The sequence below is a fragment of the Squalius cephalus genome, assembly GCF_949319135.1.
Source record: "Squalius cephalus genome assembly, chromosome: 22".
Taxonomy (NCBI): Eukaryota; Metazoa; Chordata; class Actinopteri; order Cypriniformes; family Leuciscidae; genus Squalius; species Squalius cephalus.
Window position 1 is genome coordinate 1,081,073 of NC_137143.1, and position 15,596 is coordinate 1,096,668.

General features: G+C 39.1%; 1 protein-coding gene across 1 annotated transcript in view; it reads right to left on the minus strand.

Annotated features, from left to right (window-relative positions):
• syn2b (synapsin IIb) overlaps positions 1-15,596 on the minus strand; it is a 117,983-nt gene that overhangs the window by 61,741 nt on the left and 40,646 nt on the right. The window contains exons 2-5 of the mRNA XM_079857231.1: positions 6,432-6,489; positions 3,793-3,884; positions 1,906-2,062; positions 1,126-1,215 (exon numbers count right to left, since the gene is read on the minus strand). Of these exons, the coding sequence (XP_079713357.1) occupies positions 1,126-1,215; positions 1,906-2,062; positions 3,793-3,884; positions 6,432-6,489 (397 nt within the window). The remainder of the gene's footprint in view (positions 1-1,125; positions 1,216-1,905; positions 2,063-3,792; positions 3,885-6,431; positions 6,490-15,596) is intronic.

A 15,596-nucleotide genomic window follows, 5' to 3' on the forward strand; every position in this document is an offset into this window, starting at 1 on the left:
AAAGTTACAACACTCAAAGTTCAAAGCAAAGGGAGATATTTGCTTTTAAAGAAATTGTTTTTTAAGGACTACAACAAACGGCTGGTAGAGACTACACCACATTCCTCCCGGGTTAGTGACATCACCAACCCTAAAATTTACATAAACCCCGCCCCCGGGAACAAGATTTATAGATTATCATGACAGAATATGCTAATCAATGACTAGAAGATAACTACACATAAGCTACATAAATAAATTCAACCATTCAGAAATGTCCTGTTGCTTCTACATGTTGTCACTTCTTCTTGAGTCTCTCCATCATTGTCTGACTCCGGTTTGAACATAAACATTGACATTTCCAGTGCATGTCTGTGTGAGGTAAAAGGACAGGAGCTCTTGAAGCTCCGCCCCCTGTGCTGAGAGCAGCAGCTCATTTGCATTTAAAGGGACACACAAAAACAGTGCGTTTTTGCTCAGCCTCAAAAAGTGACAATTTTAACATGCTATATAAGAATATCTGTAGGGAATTTTGAGCTAAAACTTCACACACACACTCTGGGAACATCAGAGACTTATTTTACATCTTGTGAAAAGGGCATTATACCACCCCTTTAATATTATATTATCTGTAAGTATTTTTTAAGTGCACGTTCAGTACTATTAAGCACATTTCTTTTTCAGAAGGGTGTATTTTCTGTCACCAGGACATAATAACATAGCTAATCTAAATTTATAATACGTATATTTTGTATATACCATACAGTATAGAGTTAACAAAAAAAAAAAAAATATATATATATATATAGTATACAAAATAACCAAAGCGCCACATACATTTTTTTGGTGTTATTAGTAGAGAACCACTGAGTGTTTCCAGACGTGCATGTTTATTTAATTTATATTATCTTTAAGTAGTTTTTTTTACATTCGAAGTTCCCTATACAAGTGCACATTTATTAAGCACACCTCTTTTACAGAAGGGTGTATTTTCTGTCACCAGGACAGAAATCTAAATGTATAATACTAATATTTAGTTTTTTTGTGGGGGTTATTGTTGTTATATTCAGTAGAGAAGCGCTGAGTGTTGCATGTGGACGGGTCTCTGGGCAGAAGAGAATGAAAGCGAGGTGCTTCTGATCTTACCATGTCCCTGTAGTTCGAGTAGAACGTCTGATCAACGAGAGGGAATTTATCCGCTCCCAGTTTATTGTAGATGCTGATCAGCTGAGCGAACTGCAACAAAACACAGAATCCGTTTGGGTGAAAATGATGGCAAAAGTAGAACTTGAGTCAGCTAACAATTAAAGACAAACCCAATCTGATTCAAATAACATGCAAACCATTTTTGAGATTTTTATTAAATGCGTTGAGTAATCACAAAACTGATTTCAGACGGACTTCCGAGGCAGCGTTACGGTTTAATGATCTACAATATAACAGAGCAAATATTTAATTACTACAATAGTTGTTTATCGCCAGAAATAAGATCAAAAGTGGAAAACGTAGGTTGAAGTGTTAAGATAGAGCGGCACGATTCTGGATAAACTGAGAATCACAATTTTTTTGGTTCAAATAGAGATCTGACAAAATATTAATTGCTGCGGTCTATTTGAAAATGTTTAATTAATTAGAATGAATATTTAAAAAATTGGTTTGAGTGAATGATTCAATGACTCACTCATAAAGACGTCACTTGTTTCATTACTGGATGAATCTGATTTTGAACGAATCTCTTGAATGAATGATCAAAAACAAACACATTTTTATCAGTCACTTGTCGCCACCTACTGGTGTAATGATGTAGGCTAATTGTGATTTACTCTATTTTGATCTGTACTGTGGACATCAGTGTTTATATCCGGACTATAAACTTTTATCTTTTATCTTTTAAGGAAAAACACAGTTGAGTAAAAGCACACTCACGGCCCACGGTTTGTCACAGAGGTTGTAGATGGACTCGAGTGAGTTGACGCTCGGGATCCCGGCGTACTGCAATCCGATGATCATGTTCCTGAAGTCTTCGTTCTGAGCCATGCTGTACGCGTGCTGTCGGACCAGGACGAAATCAGGCTTGAAGGACCTGGAGAATAACCACACAGATATACAGCAAAACCTGTGAGAATAATAACACAGATATACAGCAAACACACACACACACACACACACACACACACACACACACACACACACACACACACACACACACACACATATATACACGCACACGCACACATGCGCGCACCCATTGGCTTTTGACTTGCTTAGTTGGGGACATTAAATTTAACATTTAATTTAATATTCATCAATATTATTGATCTCCTGCATTAACACTATTATACAAGAACTGAACTGAGCTGGACGATGACATCACGGTTTTCTACAGAGCGACTGAACATATAAATGAACTAAATTAAGAACTTTTTTACAACAAAAATTAAACATCACTGAACTTACTTAAGCTGGACTGTGGCGATATTTTCTTCTAGACACAAACTCTGTTGCATTATTTTCCTGTTATCTCTGTAAAGCTGCTGTGAAACACTCTGCACTGTATAAAGCGCTGTATAAATAAAGATGACTCGACTTGACGCACTCATACACACACATTCACACTCACACTCACACACAGACACACACACACACACACACACACACACACACACACACACACACACACACACACACACACACACACACACTCATCTACAAGCCTCCAGTGTGAGTGCCGGTAATCTGTATTTCTCACACACACATTCACACTCACACTCACACACACACACACACACACACACACACACTCATCTACAAGCCTCCAGTGTGAGTGCTGGTAATCTGTATTTCTCACACACACATTCACACTCACACACTCATCTAGAGCAGTGTAAAGCCCCCAGCGTGAGTAATCTGTATTTCTCTCTCTCACACACACACACACACACACACACACACACACACACACACACACACACACGGTCTGTGTTTATGGTAAGCTGTGTTTCGGATTCCTGTATGTTAGCAGAACCACACGTGTGGTCGTCGTGACAGTAAATCACTTCAGTTCAGATCTTACTGTCTCAATCTCGGCTTTTACACTGAACATCACTCAGATTTCAACTCTGGACTTTTACGTTACCAGCTTTTGTGACAAAAATTAATTCTTTTTTGAACAAGTGAGTGCATTACATTTTTGGTCTATTTACTTGCAAGAGAAAGATATAAATCTTAAAACTAACAGTTAACATCTTTAAAACCTAATTTTCAGCTTAGTGTGTCTCAGGTAAACGGGTCGAACAGGAGAGTTGAGCGTGGATCTATATGCAAATGTATATATTTAATAATAAGTTATATAATTTACTAAACACGAACACATGATAACCAACAGAATCCCACTATAAAGCACAACTTACCGAACCGCTCTGGTCCCGTTAATCATTGAAACATAATGAACAACTTCTACTGTAACAGTGTGTGTGTTTCCAGTGAGGACAGATTAAGTACTCAGTGGAAATGTGGGATTTTAGGATGCAGTGTTAGAGACTTGTTTGTGTGCATGTAACAAAAAATCAACAAAAAACTAGTCAAAAACAACCAAATCAATATTTAATCCTCATTCTTCCCTCACACTGTGACACATCTTTCCCTCGTGGGTCAAAATGACCCGAAGCCCTAAAATTATACCCTTTTTTTTTTTTTTTTTGGTCCAGAAAACGTATTTTATTTCATTTTGATCATATTTTTTCTATTTTTTAATGCATTTTTTTGTGTGGAGATTTTTTGTTATTTTTTATTGCACTATAAAGCATGACTTACCGAACCACTCGGGTCCCGTTCCTGATGACTTGCATGTCCACACTGCATGTGCCGTTCGCATGAGCCACGAGGTTGAGCTCTGAGAACTCGGCCTGGAAATATAAAACAATACATGATAAATCTGCAGTTATGATCATGACAAGCGTCTCAAATACAATATGCATGTTTAGCATTCAGAATCTGCCCAGTCAAACTGAGGTCATGAGTAGGATTAAGATTATTATATGTACAAAACACCTGAAAAATGAAGGCGAACAGGAGTTCATGCCTGTGTGCTGCTTCTGTGAAGATCTTTCTGAACAATATCAAAGTTTTCAGCATTTTTCTTTAAAGAGCACTTGTTGTGTTTGTTACCATGTTCATCTGTGTTTAGTGTGTAGTGTTGCTGTGTGATCATGATAAAGCTCCAGTTCTTCTCTATATCAGTGTCTGTGAAACGCCTGAAACGCCTCCAGTGTAGTCTTGAGTTTCTTCCTCATTTGAATAATTCATGCGCAGAATAAAGGGGCGGGGCCTGGTTGAGTTAGTTAGTAGTGTGTTAAACTGGTGGTTATGGTAAGGGGCGGGACATTTCCCAAACACACTCGAAGCGCTCGACCAATCACAACACACTGATCCAGCCGACCAATCAGAGCACAGTGTGCTTTTCAGAAGGAGGGGCTTCATAGAGACAGGAAGTAAACAGAGCGTTACTGACAGACTGGGAAGAGAGGAGCCGCAACAATGGAGAATATGAGGAAAATCATCAACATTAAAGCAGGAAAACCTGTTCTAGTAGAGCCTGAAACAACATCAAGACTTTTAATAAGTGCACATGAATGTAACAACTCCATTTCTTTTCATATTTATCTGACAGCATCGATGGGGAAAACAGGCAAACATATTTCTCCTCCAACAGTTTTTCTTGGTGAACATCTTATTTCATTCAGACTTTCTGGAAAAATGTCCCTATGGTTTTGCGAACTAAACTAGACTTCAGAGAAAAATGAAACAATAATAACAAAAAAATGTGACATATCCTTGCTGTTCTATATTTCCTATATAGTAAATTAATGTAACACATGTTTTTCTAATGATGTATATAAGTGAAGATGCAGAATAATGCCCTGATGATCACTGCTCACTTTAATTAAAGCTTGTGATCTTTACCAACAGCAAGTGTGTGTGAATCGTGTCCCGTAACTGTTCCTCATCTTTCTAACGTTCATGTTATGTAATGCAAGCTTAAATCTGAGGTTTAAACACAGACGCAATAAAATTGGCTATGCGAAGCCATCTCATATTTTATATGCATAAAGTTCATTGGTAATAAAACGTCCACTTATAGTTGCAGGCTTTCCCAGTCACTGTGTCCTAATTAGAACGGTTTGCTTTATTGGCCGTTTGTGATTGACAGACTGTAAGTTAAAGAGATCAACCTCAGCTCTATTACCTACTTTACTGATCAATAACCAATCCCTCTTTGACTCTTTGCTTCTGCTCGGGTCAAAGGTCATCCAGACAGTTACTGTACTGGCACAATTCAGATCAATACTATTGGCTTCCGATCAGCAACTTGTGGTCCGGAATATCAATGAGACGGCATGTCATATAATGCTCTGGAAACCTTTTTATTTCATGACTAAAGGCAATTTAAAATGACTGCATAAAGACAATAGACCAGTCAGCCTTCACTGGGGTTCTGGGTCATCACTGAAACATAATGAACAACTTCTACTGTAACAGTGTGTGTGTTTCCAGTGAGGACAGATTAAGTACTCAGTGGAAATGTGGGATTTTAGGATGCAGTGTTAGAGACTTGTTTGTGTGCATGTAACATAAAAATCAACAAAAAACTAGTCGAAAACAACCAAATCAATATTTAATCCTCATTCTTCCCTCACACTGTGTGACACATCTTTCCCTCGCGGGTCAAAATGACCCGAAGCCCTAAAATTATACTTTTTTTTTTTTTTTCTTCCCCCCCTGAAAGCTTATTTCATGTCATTTTGATAATATTTTTTCTATTTTTTTATGCATGTTTTGGGGGGAGATTTTTTGTTGTTTTTTATTTTATTTACCTTTCAATTACTAGATTTGATCAATAAATAATAAATAAATAGTAATATAATCACATTCCTCACATTCTTTCAACTCGAGTTCAAAATAACTCACAATTTCATGCATAACCCTTTTAATTCAGCTCTAAATATCTCACATTGGGTGTCTTTGCCGAACTCTTGTGGAAAATAAATAATAATCATGATATTTCATGACTCTAGAAGGCCTTATATCTCTATATGGAGTAAATGAGCTGTTCCTCTGGGTGCTAAAGTCAGGTTATCTCCAGTGTGTGTTCAGATACACATGTAGACATAATAAAATAATGTTTTGGTAAAGTTTTAGTTAGAATTTTGAGGTTTTTCTATGTGTACTAAGTCAGATTGACCCGCGAGGGATTGAAGGATTTTGTTACTTTTTTAAATTTCAACCACAAAAATCCATTCATTTTTTGTGTATTCGTGGCTGAAGTACGACTAAGGTCCTGGGGTCTCGGACTGATGAACACTCAATTTCAAAATGACCCGAGGGAAGTTCAATGGTTTGTGTGATCAAACTGAGAATAGCAAGCCGGTCTAAAGCTTTAAGAAATGCTTTACCTGTTCAACTTTGACGTCATAATCTCCTTGGACCTTCTTCCCACGGAAAGTCTTTGCCCTGAAATACAAAAAACAAAAAACAATTGGTATAATTTCATGCATGCTTGTAGTGTTGTTCAGTCAGTTTATGCATAAACAATCCGACATCATTTCCATCCCTGCAGCTTTAATGACTGAAAAACAAACTGCATAATTGCAGAGCGGCGTCTGGAAAAGCAGAGGCTGTCCTGAAGCGTTCCAGTCGCTGGATGGGCTTGATAAGTTTGTACATCTCTTTGACTCTCTTGTGTTCGGTTGCTGAATGAGCGGTTAGAGAGAAAGCAATCTGACTGCACAGCAGGGTCGAGAAGATAGATAACAGAAGGAAAGATGGCTGATATCTGAATCAGTGTCTTTTACTCTCAACATGCAGAACCAGTGATACAGAATCTCAACATCCACATCTCTTTCCAAGCATGTGTCCTTGCTTTTGCAACTTTCAAGCTCATAATGCAATTTTGGATATGGTTAATGTGAAGAAAAAACATGTTAACAAAATCTCACTGCAGAATGTTCCCAAACTACGGGTCATTTAAGGTCGTATAAGGAAACGTTTGCAGTCCTTTATACAGACCAAACTCTGATGGATTATTCAATGCTGCCATCTAAAGGAAGGACGTAAATTACTATGTCATGTAATATTGAATTTCCTTTAGGTGGCAGCATCTCCAATTTTTGTGCACAAAACAACTAAAGAAGAGAAATAAAGCTGTGAAAGTGTGGTGCCAGTGAAGCTGCTGCATGCACCGCGTGGGGGGTTTTCATTCAGGCAGTATTGAAGGCTAATCATCTCTCAAACACAACACTGAAGCAGATCCGAAACAATCCCATGCAAAAACAGCTGTGAGAATCTTTCCATTTAATGACAGCGTACAGTTTCTGAGTGAATATATATATACATATTTTTCGTGCATTTAAAGGGGAATGGAAGTGATGCAGTTTCTCTTCGTGTGATATAGTCCAGCATTGCTACAATACAGGACAATTAGTGGTCTGTGCAAAGGCACGCATCACTGTTTCTATCACCTGGTTAATAATACAACACCTGAACAACAAAGCAGGAGTAACCTTCATAACACCCTAGCAACAGCAGAGAAAAACACTTAGCAACAGCCACCCACAGACAAGCTCCACTCAACGCCGTCTCCACCCTAGAGTTATATATGTGCTTTAGTGTGTCAGCGGAAGCATCTGTGAGTAAATAAAGAAATAAAGTGACAGCTGTCAGTTAGATCTACTCAGAAAATGTGTCATGAAATGCAAACTTGCACCTTATTATTCAACACGAAAGCTATTTTGTACAGCTAAAATATCTGGAAGTGAATGACACCGGAAGCCAGAAACGTAACATTTTCAAATGGCAGCATTAAAATGAAGGTGGAATGGACAGGATAATGAACAAGAGCTCTGCCAAATAAAACGAGCACAAGCATCTCTAGAGAACTGCAGTGATCGTGAAGGACGACGGCCGCTCTCGTGTTGAGTGTAAAATCACGACACACTGACACAAGCAGCAGGTTCTGGACATCAGGAGCTCATATATGTGTGTGATGGTGTTCATGAGCCGTGACTCGTCCTCAGTCCGTCTCCATCCACTACAGCAGGGAGTCTGCACAGTAAAAACCGTTGGGTCATTTCTAGTAATAACCCGGCTGTTGGGTTAAATACGTATGTTGTATGTACACTTGTGTATTTTGAATTCATGTACTCAATTATGTATATTTAAATTAAATTCTAGACTCCCCAAAAATGTTTTTGTCATTTAAATATATATTTGTTGAGACATATTTATTGTTTTATACAAATAAACAATATGTATTTGAAAACAAAGTGTATTTTATTTATTCAAATAATGTCATAAATAAAAAAATAAATAGTTAACTTAACTGTTGGGTTAAAATAACCCACAGTTGGGAAGATGCTGCTATACCAGCCCATAGTTGAGTTACTTCTTGTGTTATTTTTAACCCAGCATTATTAAGTGAGTGAGTAATGAGTGTGAGTGCAGTACTCTGTCCTCTATACCAGCCCATAGTTGGATTACTCGTTGGGTTATTATTAAGTGAGTGAGTAATGAGTGTGAGTGCTGTACTCTGTCCCCTATACCAGCCCATAGTTGGGTTACTCGTTGGGTTATTATTAAGTGAGTGAGTAATGAGTGTGAGTGCTGTACTCTGTACTCTATACCAGCCCATAGTTGTGTTACTCGTTGGGTTATTATTAAGTGAGTGAGTAATGAGTGTGAGTGCTGTACTCTGTCCTCTATACCAGCCCATAGTTGGGTTACTCGTTGGGTTATTATTAAGTGAGCGAGTAATGAGTGTGAGTGCAGTACTCTGTCCTCTATACCAGCCCATAGTTGGGTTACTCGTTGGGTTATTATTAAGTGAGTGAGTAATGAGTGTGAGTGCTGTACTCTGTCCTCTATACCAGCCCATAGTTGGATTACTCGTTGGGTTATTATTAAGTGAGTGAGTAATGAGTGTGAGTGCAGTACTCTGTCCTCTATACCAGCCCATAGTTGGGTTACTCGTTGGGTTATTATTAAGTGAGTGAGTAATGAGTGTGAGTGCTGTACTCTGTCCTCTATACCAGCCCATAGTTGGGTTACTCGTTGGGTTATTATTAAGTGAGTGAGTAATGAGTGTGAGTGCAGTACTCTGTCCTCTATACCAGCCCATAGTTGTGTTACTCGTTGGGTTATTATTAAGTGAGTGAGTAATGAGTGTGAGTGCAGTACTCTGTACTCTATACCAGCCCATAGTTGGGTTACTCGTTGGGTTATTATTAAGTGAGTGAGTAATGAGTGTGAGTGCAGTACTCTGTCCTCTATACCAGCCCATAGTTGGGTTACTCGTTGGGTTATTATTAAGTGAGCAAGTAATGAGTGTGAGTGCAGTACTCTGTCCTCTATACCAGCCCATAGTTGGGTTACTCGTTGGGTTATTATTAAGTGAGTGAGTAATGAGTGTGAGTGCTGTACTCTGTCCTCTATACCAGCCCATAGTTGGGTTACTCGTTGGGTTATTATTAAGTGAGCGAGTAATGAGTGTGAGTGCTGTACTCTGTCCTCTATACCAGCCCATAGTTGGGTTACTCGTTGGGTTATTATTAAGTGAGCGAGTAATGAGTGTGAGTGCTGTACTCTGTCCTCTATACCAGCCCATAGTTGGATTACTCGTTGGGTTATTATTAAGTGAGTGAGTAATGAGTGTGAGTGCTGTACTCTGTCCTCTATACCAGCCCATAGTTGGATTACTCGTTGGGTTATTATTAAGTGAGTGAGTAATGAGTGTGAGTGCAGTACTCTGTCCTCTATACCAGCCCATAGTTGGGTTACTCGTTGGGTTATTATTAAGTGAGTGAGTGCTGAACGTTCAAAGCATCCAGTTTTTTAAATGTTTAATTTTTTTTTTCTTGGTTATCTAATGTTAAGGGAACATTCCATTGTATCATTCTGCAAAATTGGAATGTTACTTTTGAATGTTCTCTGAACATTCTGAAACAAGTAGTAACATTTAAAAAACGTTAGACGAACATCCAACTAGAACATTTCAGAAAAATAATGTTTTATAAACAATATCGACTAATGTTTTGAGAACATCATTAAAGACCAGATTACTGTGACCAATGAAGGTTACTGGAAGAGCGTTTGTTCGTAACTTTGAGAGAACATTCAAATAAGCTCAAAAAAGCCTGGATAATTGGATCAGATATTACTATTTAATGTTTATTTAAACGATAAGGCTATTGCTCAGGAACACTATTAAACTGGTGCATTTGTGCTGCAGATCTGAAAGATTCCTCAGATCATGTCTTGTTGAGGACAGGTGTGCTGGTATTAGATGACACCATGAAATAGGTGGAAAATTGTGAGTTACATGGGCAAATGATCTTTAGAAATGATAAAAATCTTGTTACTATTTGATCTCATTTAGATATTCATATCTAAATCCTCATAACTAGGTTCTTCAGTCCACCCAGATTAACTACTAAAAACTACATCTGTAATGGATGATGTTTCCACAGAGAGATGTTCTTGTAGTGCCGTATAAGAATGAAGCGTGAGCATGAAAGGCTCCGACAGCCGTTATGAATCACTCAGGTAAAGTCCTGCTGAACATTTTGTAATTAAGTCATCATTTTTCTGCAGGCTAGCAGAGGAGAACTGAAAGAAAAAAATGGAAAGGAAAGTGTAATGTTTCGTAATCCAGTGAAGAAACAGTTGTGTAACAAACTTGTTTTTATTGTCCTTCAGGTTCACATCAGGAACAGCGACCGAACATTTTCACAATGTTTTCAGTACTTACGATTTATCACTACATCCAAGTAAAGAACAAGTTATTACAGCTAATTATTTAAACTTATAGATTAGCTAGCAAGCACTGTACAAATTATACAAGACGAAAACGTAATACCTCAAATTACAATCTCACGAATTATTTACATTGCAATTACTGTAATAATCAACAGATTACATTTTCTTTTCCTTTTTTAAATGAAAACTTGAATGCTTATGTTATGCTTAAGCACTATTCAGGGGAGAAGTCTATCAGGAGGGCGTTTTGATCTTCTCAGTGCATGTGACAGCACATCTGAAGGCGTTTCTTCAGATGGTCCATGTCATCCAGCACTGGAAGTGTTTCAGATGCACAGTCTGTAATCCACTAGCACTGTCGCTTTTGTTTTCAACAGGCTTCTCTGATTTCTCCTCAGGATTTAACCATCCTCTATCCTGACCAAGTGTAAGATGTCAGATGATATTGTCATGGTCTTCAGACTTTTCCATGGACACAATATTCAAAGAACAGAACATTTTAGTACATTTTGTTCAAAGTGTTAGGCCTAAAAGGGGAAGTAAGGTTTAGATGTAAGAATTATGGTTAGTTTAAAAGATAGTTTACTATCTTATCTATTGAAAATCCATCACATCTGTCTCTTTTTCTATCTGTGCACAGCAACAGTCCGACGGAGTCATCGTTCTCGAGGCGTCTGCGACTGGCCTCCAGTTCTCTCCCTCCGCCTGCAGGAGAACTATCTTTGGATGCATCTGTCGAGATCTTTGTCCTCTTTGATGGGTCAAATAATGTCAGCAAAGGCTCTGTAGTGAGGAGAGTCTTCAGTCGTCCCCATTCTTGTTCATGGTCAGCTGTCCATTTGAACTCGCCTTTATCACGTAACAGTTCTCTCATGTACACTGTTTTAGAAGACAAGTTCGGTATGAACTTTCCGACGAAATTGATCATCCCCATCACTTTCTGTCTGAGGGTTTGGGCATCTTGAGTATTGCTTGTACTTTCCTCTTGTCTGGTTCCACTCCCTCTTCCGACTGAGAATGTGATTCCTTCACCGCAAACTGACATCTGTCTTTCTTCAACTTCAGCCCATACTTCCTTACTCACTGTAGGACTTTCATGAGCCTCTTGTTGTGCTGTTCTATTGTGGATCCCCACAACACAATACACAGTAAAAAACGTTTGGTTATTTTTCAACCCAATCGTTGGGTTACACATATTGGGTCATTGTATTGGGTTATTTTCCAAAAATAATTTTTTCAAATTGTTGGGTAATTTCCAGTAATAACCCAAATGCATTGGGTTAAAATAAGTCAAGACAAGTCAAGTTTATTTATATAGCGCTTTTCACAATGTAGGTTGTATCAAAGCAGCTTCACAGTATTAAATTAAAACAATACATCAATGTTTGTTTCTAGTGGAACGTCCACGTTTGGTAATGCTGATCAATAGTATCGTTGATTGATTAATTAAATTAAATATCCCCAAATATCCCCAACTGAGCAAGCCAAAGGCAACATAAAGGCAAAATAACCCACAGTTGAGAAGGTGCTATACCAGCCCATAGTTGGGTTACTATGTTGGGTTATTTTCCAAAAATGTTGGGAATTTTTTTTCAAATTGTTGGGTAATTTCCAGTAATAACCCAAATGCATTGGGTTAAAATAACCCACAGTTGGGAAGGTGCTATACCAGCCCATAGTTGGGTTACTATGTTGGGTTATTTTCCAAAAATGTTGGGAATTTTTTTTCAAATCGTTGGGTAATTTCCAGTAATAACCCAAATGCATTGGGTTAAAATAACCCACAGTTGGGAAGGTGCTATACCACCCCATAGTTTGGTTACTCGTTGGGTTATTTTTAACCCAACATTTTTAAGTGAGTATCATCCACATACACACGCACACCATCAATGCTTTTAATTATGTGTTCAATAGCCCTGTGGAATCCTTCAGGATCTGAGGAAGTCCCGAACAGAAGGAGTATCGGCTGAAGGGTGTGTTGGATGTGCAGTACTTCGTGCTGTCCTCATGTACTTTCAGCTGCCAAAAGCCCTGAGATGCATCCAGCTTTGCACCTGCCATCTCGCTTATGATTTCCTCAAGTGTCGGAATTTGCTAATGTTCTCTCTGAATGTTTGTTTAAGTCCTCTGGATCCATACACACACACGTAGATCAGCTCTGGCTTTCTTCACACACACCATTGAGTTAACCCACTCTGTAGGCTCTTCCACTTTTTCTATGAGTCCCATTGATGTCATTCTTTCCAGCTCTTGCCTCAGCTTATCACGAAGTGGTGCTGGAACCCGTCTGAATGGTAATACTCCAAACCCTTCATAGATGTCCAGAATCTGTTTCACTATATTTTCCACACTGTTCTGTGTTTCTCCATTATTTATGGTATATATTATTCTTACTCGCCCTAGGTCTTCACAAGCCTTGTCTCCCAACACAGAATCATGGCCATCTGGTACAACCACGAACATGAGGTGATGTTTTCTGTTTTTCACTTTTACTTTCAGTCTGCATGTTCCCTTCGCTGGAACGTTCTGTCCATTGTAGGCTTTGAGTCGCACCGTTGACTTACACGTGGCTTGATTTTCATTGCCACATCTCTTACAGGTAAACTGTTCTTTCTCTTTTTGCGGTTTCTGTTTATTCATTCTGCATTCTCTCTGTTACTGCAGCCACAGCTGTATTGTCACTTCTGCTCATCTTTGTGTTGTCAGTCACCAATGGTTTTAGCGTACAGAAGAGCTGGCATGACATTCCTCACTGCTTCATTCAAGGTCAGCTCTGTCTCTCTCAAGAGCCTCTCCCTCACTTTTTTTATCAGTGATGCCGAACACAATTTGGTCTCGGATCATTGAATTTTGCCACAGTCCGAAATTGCATGTCCTTGCATTCAACTTTACATCAATTAGGAAACTGTCAAAAGTCTCTCCAGTAGTTGTAGACGAGAACGAAAAACATACCTTTCAAAAGTCTGTTTTTTTCGGTGTGAAGTGTGAATCAAACGTCTCCATTTCCACGTCGTATTTGCCTTTGTCCTCGAGTGTGTTAAACACCTCTATCGACCGAGATCCCGCGACGATGAGAAGCAATGCAATCTTACGTCGCTTCATCAAGGCCCACTGCTTGCAAGTACAAAAGCAAATCTCTGTTTAAACGTACACCATTCGTGATCAATATTTCCAGTTCACAGCGTCAGGCGGTGTAACACTTTCCATGACGACTATCAGAGTTGGTGATCAACCCCTTTCCTGGTACCATGTAATGTTTCATAATCCAGTGAAGAAACAGTTTTGTAACAAACTTGTTTTTTTTGTCCTTTCAGGTCCATATCAGGAACAGCGACCGGACATCTATTACACTGGCTTCCAATCTCCACACTCTACTGGTAAGTGTTAAACTACTGACACCTAGTGGTTAGTTTCAGGACTTACAATTTATCACTGCTGAAAGGTTGTCACATTTTCGTTTTGGTCCATTGCCAGTTCAGCAGATTTGCAAGATCTCAGCTCATTGCCGTACTGAAATATATTTGGATTATTTTTTCCAGAGTGCCAGTGATTAAAGAGCGCAGTCGAGCAGAACAAGCGTGATATGAATACGCATGGATTATCTTTAAAGGGGGGGTACAATGGTGTTTCATGTATTCAGAGTTGTTTACAGTGTTAAAGAGATGGATTCTCATGCTAAACATGGCCAAAGTTTTTTAAAAATATTTTGGACGAATAACGGAGAATTTCTGTGCCGAAAATCTTACTTCCGGGTTGGTACAAGTTTCGGCTGTTTTTTTTTTCGACCGTGGATCTAATGACGTAGACCAGAGTGGAACTCCTTATATGAGCATTTCTCCCGGAAAAGCTCGCCCGCGCACACGTCGACCAGAGGAGAGCGAGACCGCGCACACCAACGCGCTTCAACAGGAAATCATCGGCAGCGCTGCATAGTGTCTCCAAAGTGTGTTTTTGGATGTGAGGGAAAGCTTACCAAAGAACCCAGCGTTAGGAACAGTGGATGCATATTGTTGTGTAGTTGTGTAGACTGTTTGTTCCCTGCATTTCGACGATGAATGTTTTATAAACAAAGCCCAGATCGACGGATTCTCTCTATGGCTCTGGTTTCGCCCACACGGCCCGCCTCCAGACGCTCGTTTTTTTCCGGAAAGACTCGGTACAGCCTATCTTTCTTTAATAAATTTAATAAAACTAAAGACTTTTTGGAGATATGAAGGATGCAATACTACTCTATAGGTACTCAAGATTAACAGAAGATTGAGTGAAAATGAGCATTTCACCCCCCCTTTAACTGATTGATAGAAAGAGGAACTTGTAGGTCACTAGCTGAATCACTCCTCTGGTTATATAGTGTGAAGATGATGCAGTTTTTGGTCCAGGGTCAGTTTCAAAGTTTCAAAGTCCCTCCAAATCGTAAGGGGCGGGACATTTCCCCAAACACGCTCAAAGTGCTCGACCAATCACAACACACTGCTCCAGCCGACCAATCAGAGCACAGTGTGCTTTTCAGAAGGAGGGGCTTCATAGAGACAGGAAGTAAACAGAGCGTTACTGACAGACTGGGAAGAGAGGAGCCGCAACAATGGAGAATATGAGGAGAATAATCAACATTACAGCAGGAAAACCTGTTCTAGTAGAGCCTGAGACAACATTAAACCTGTAAAAGTGTCTAGCTGTTACTATACAGTGTATTTTAGCACAGCCAGGCCAATGTATTGAGGAGGTTTTATGATCAAACGTGTATGAAATGTATAGAAAATCTAGTGATTTGACTTAGAAACCCTGCAGGAATAAAGACAGTGTCAAGC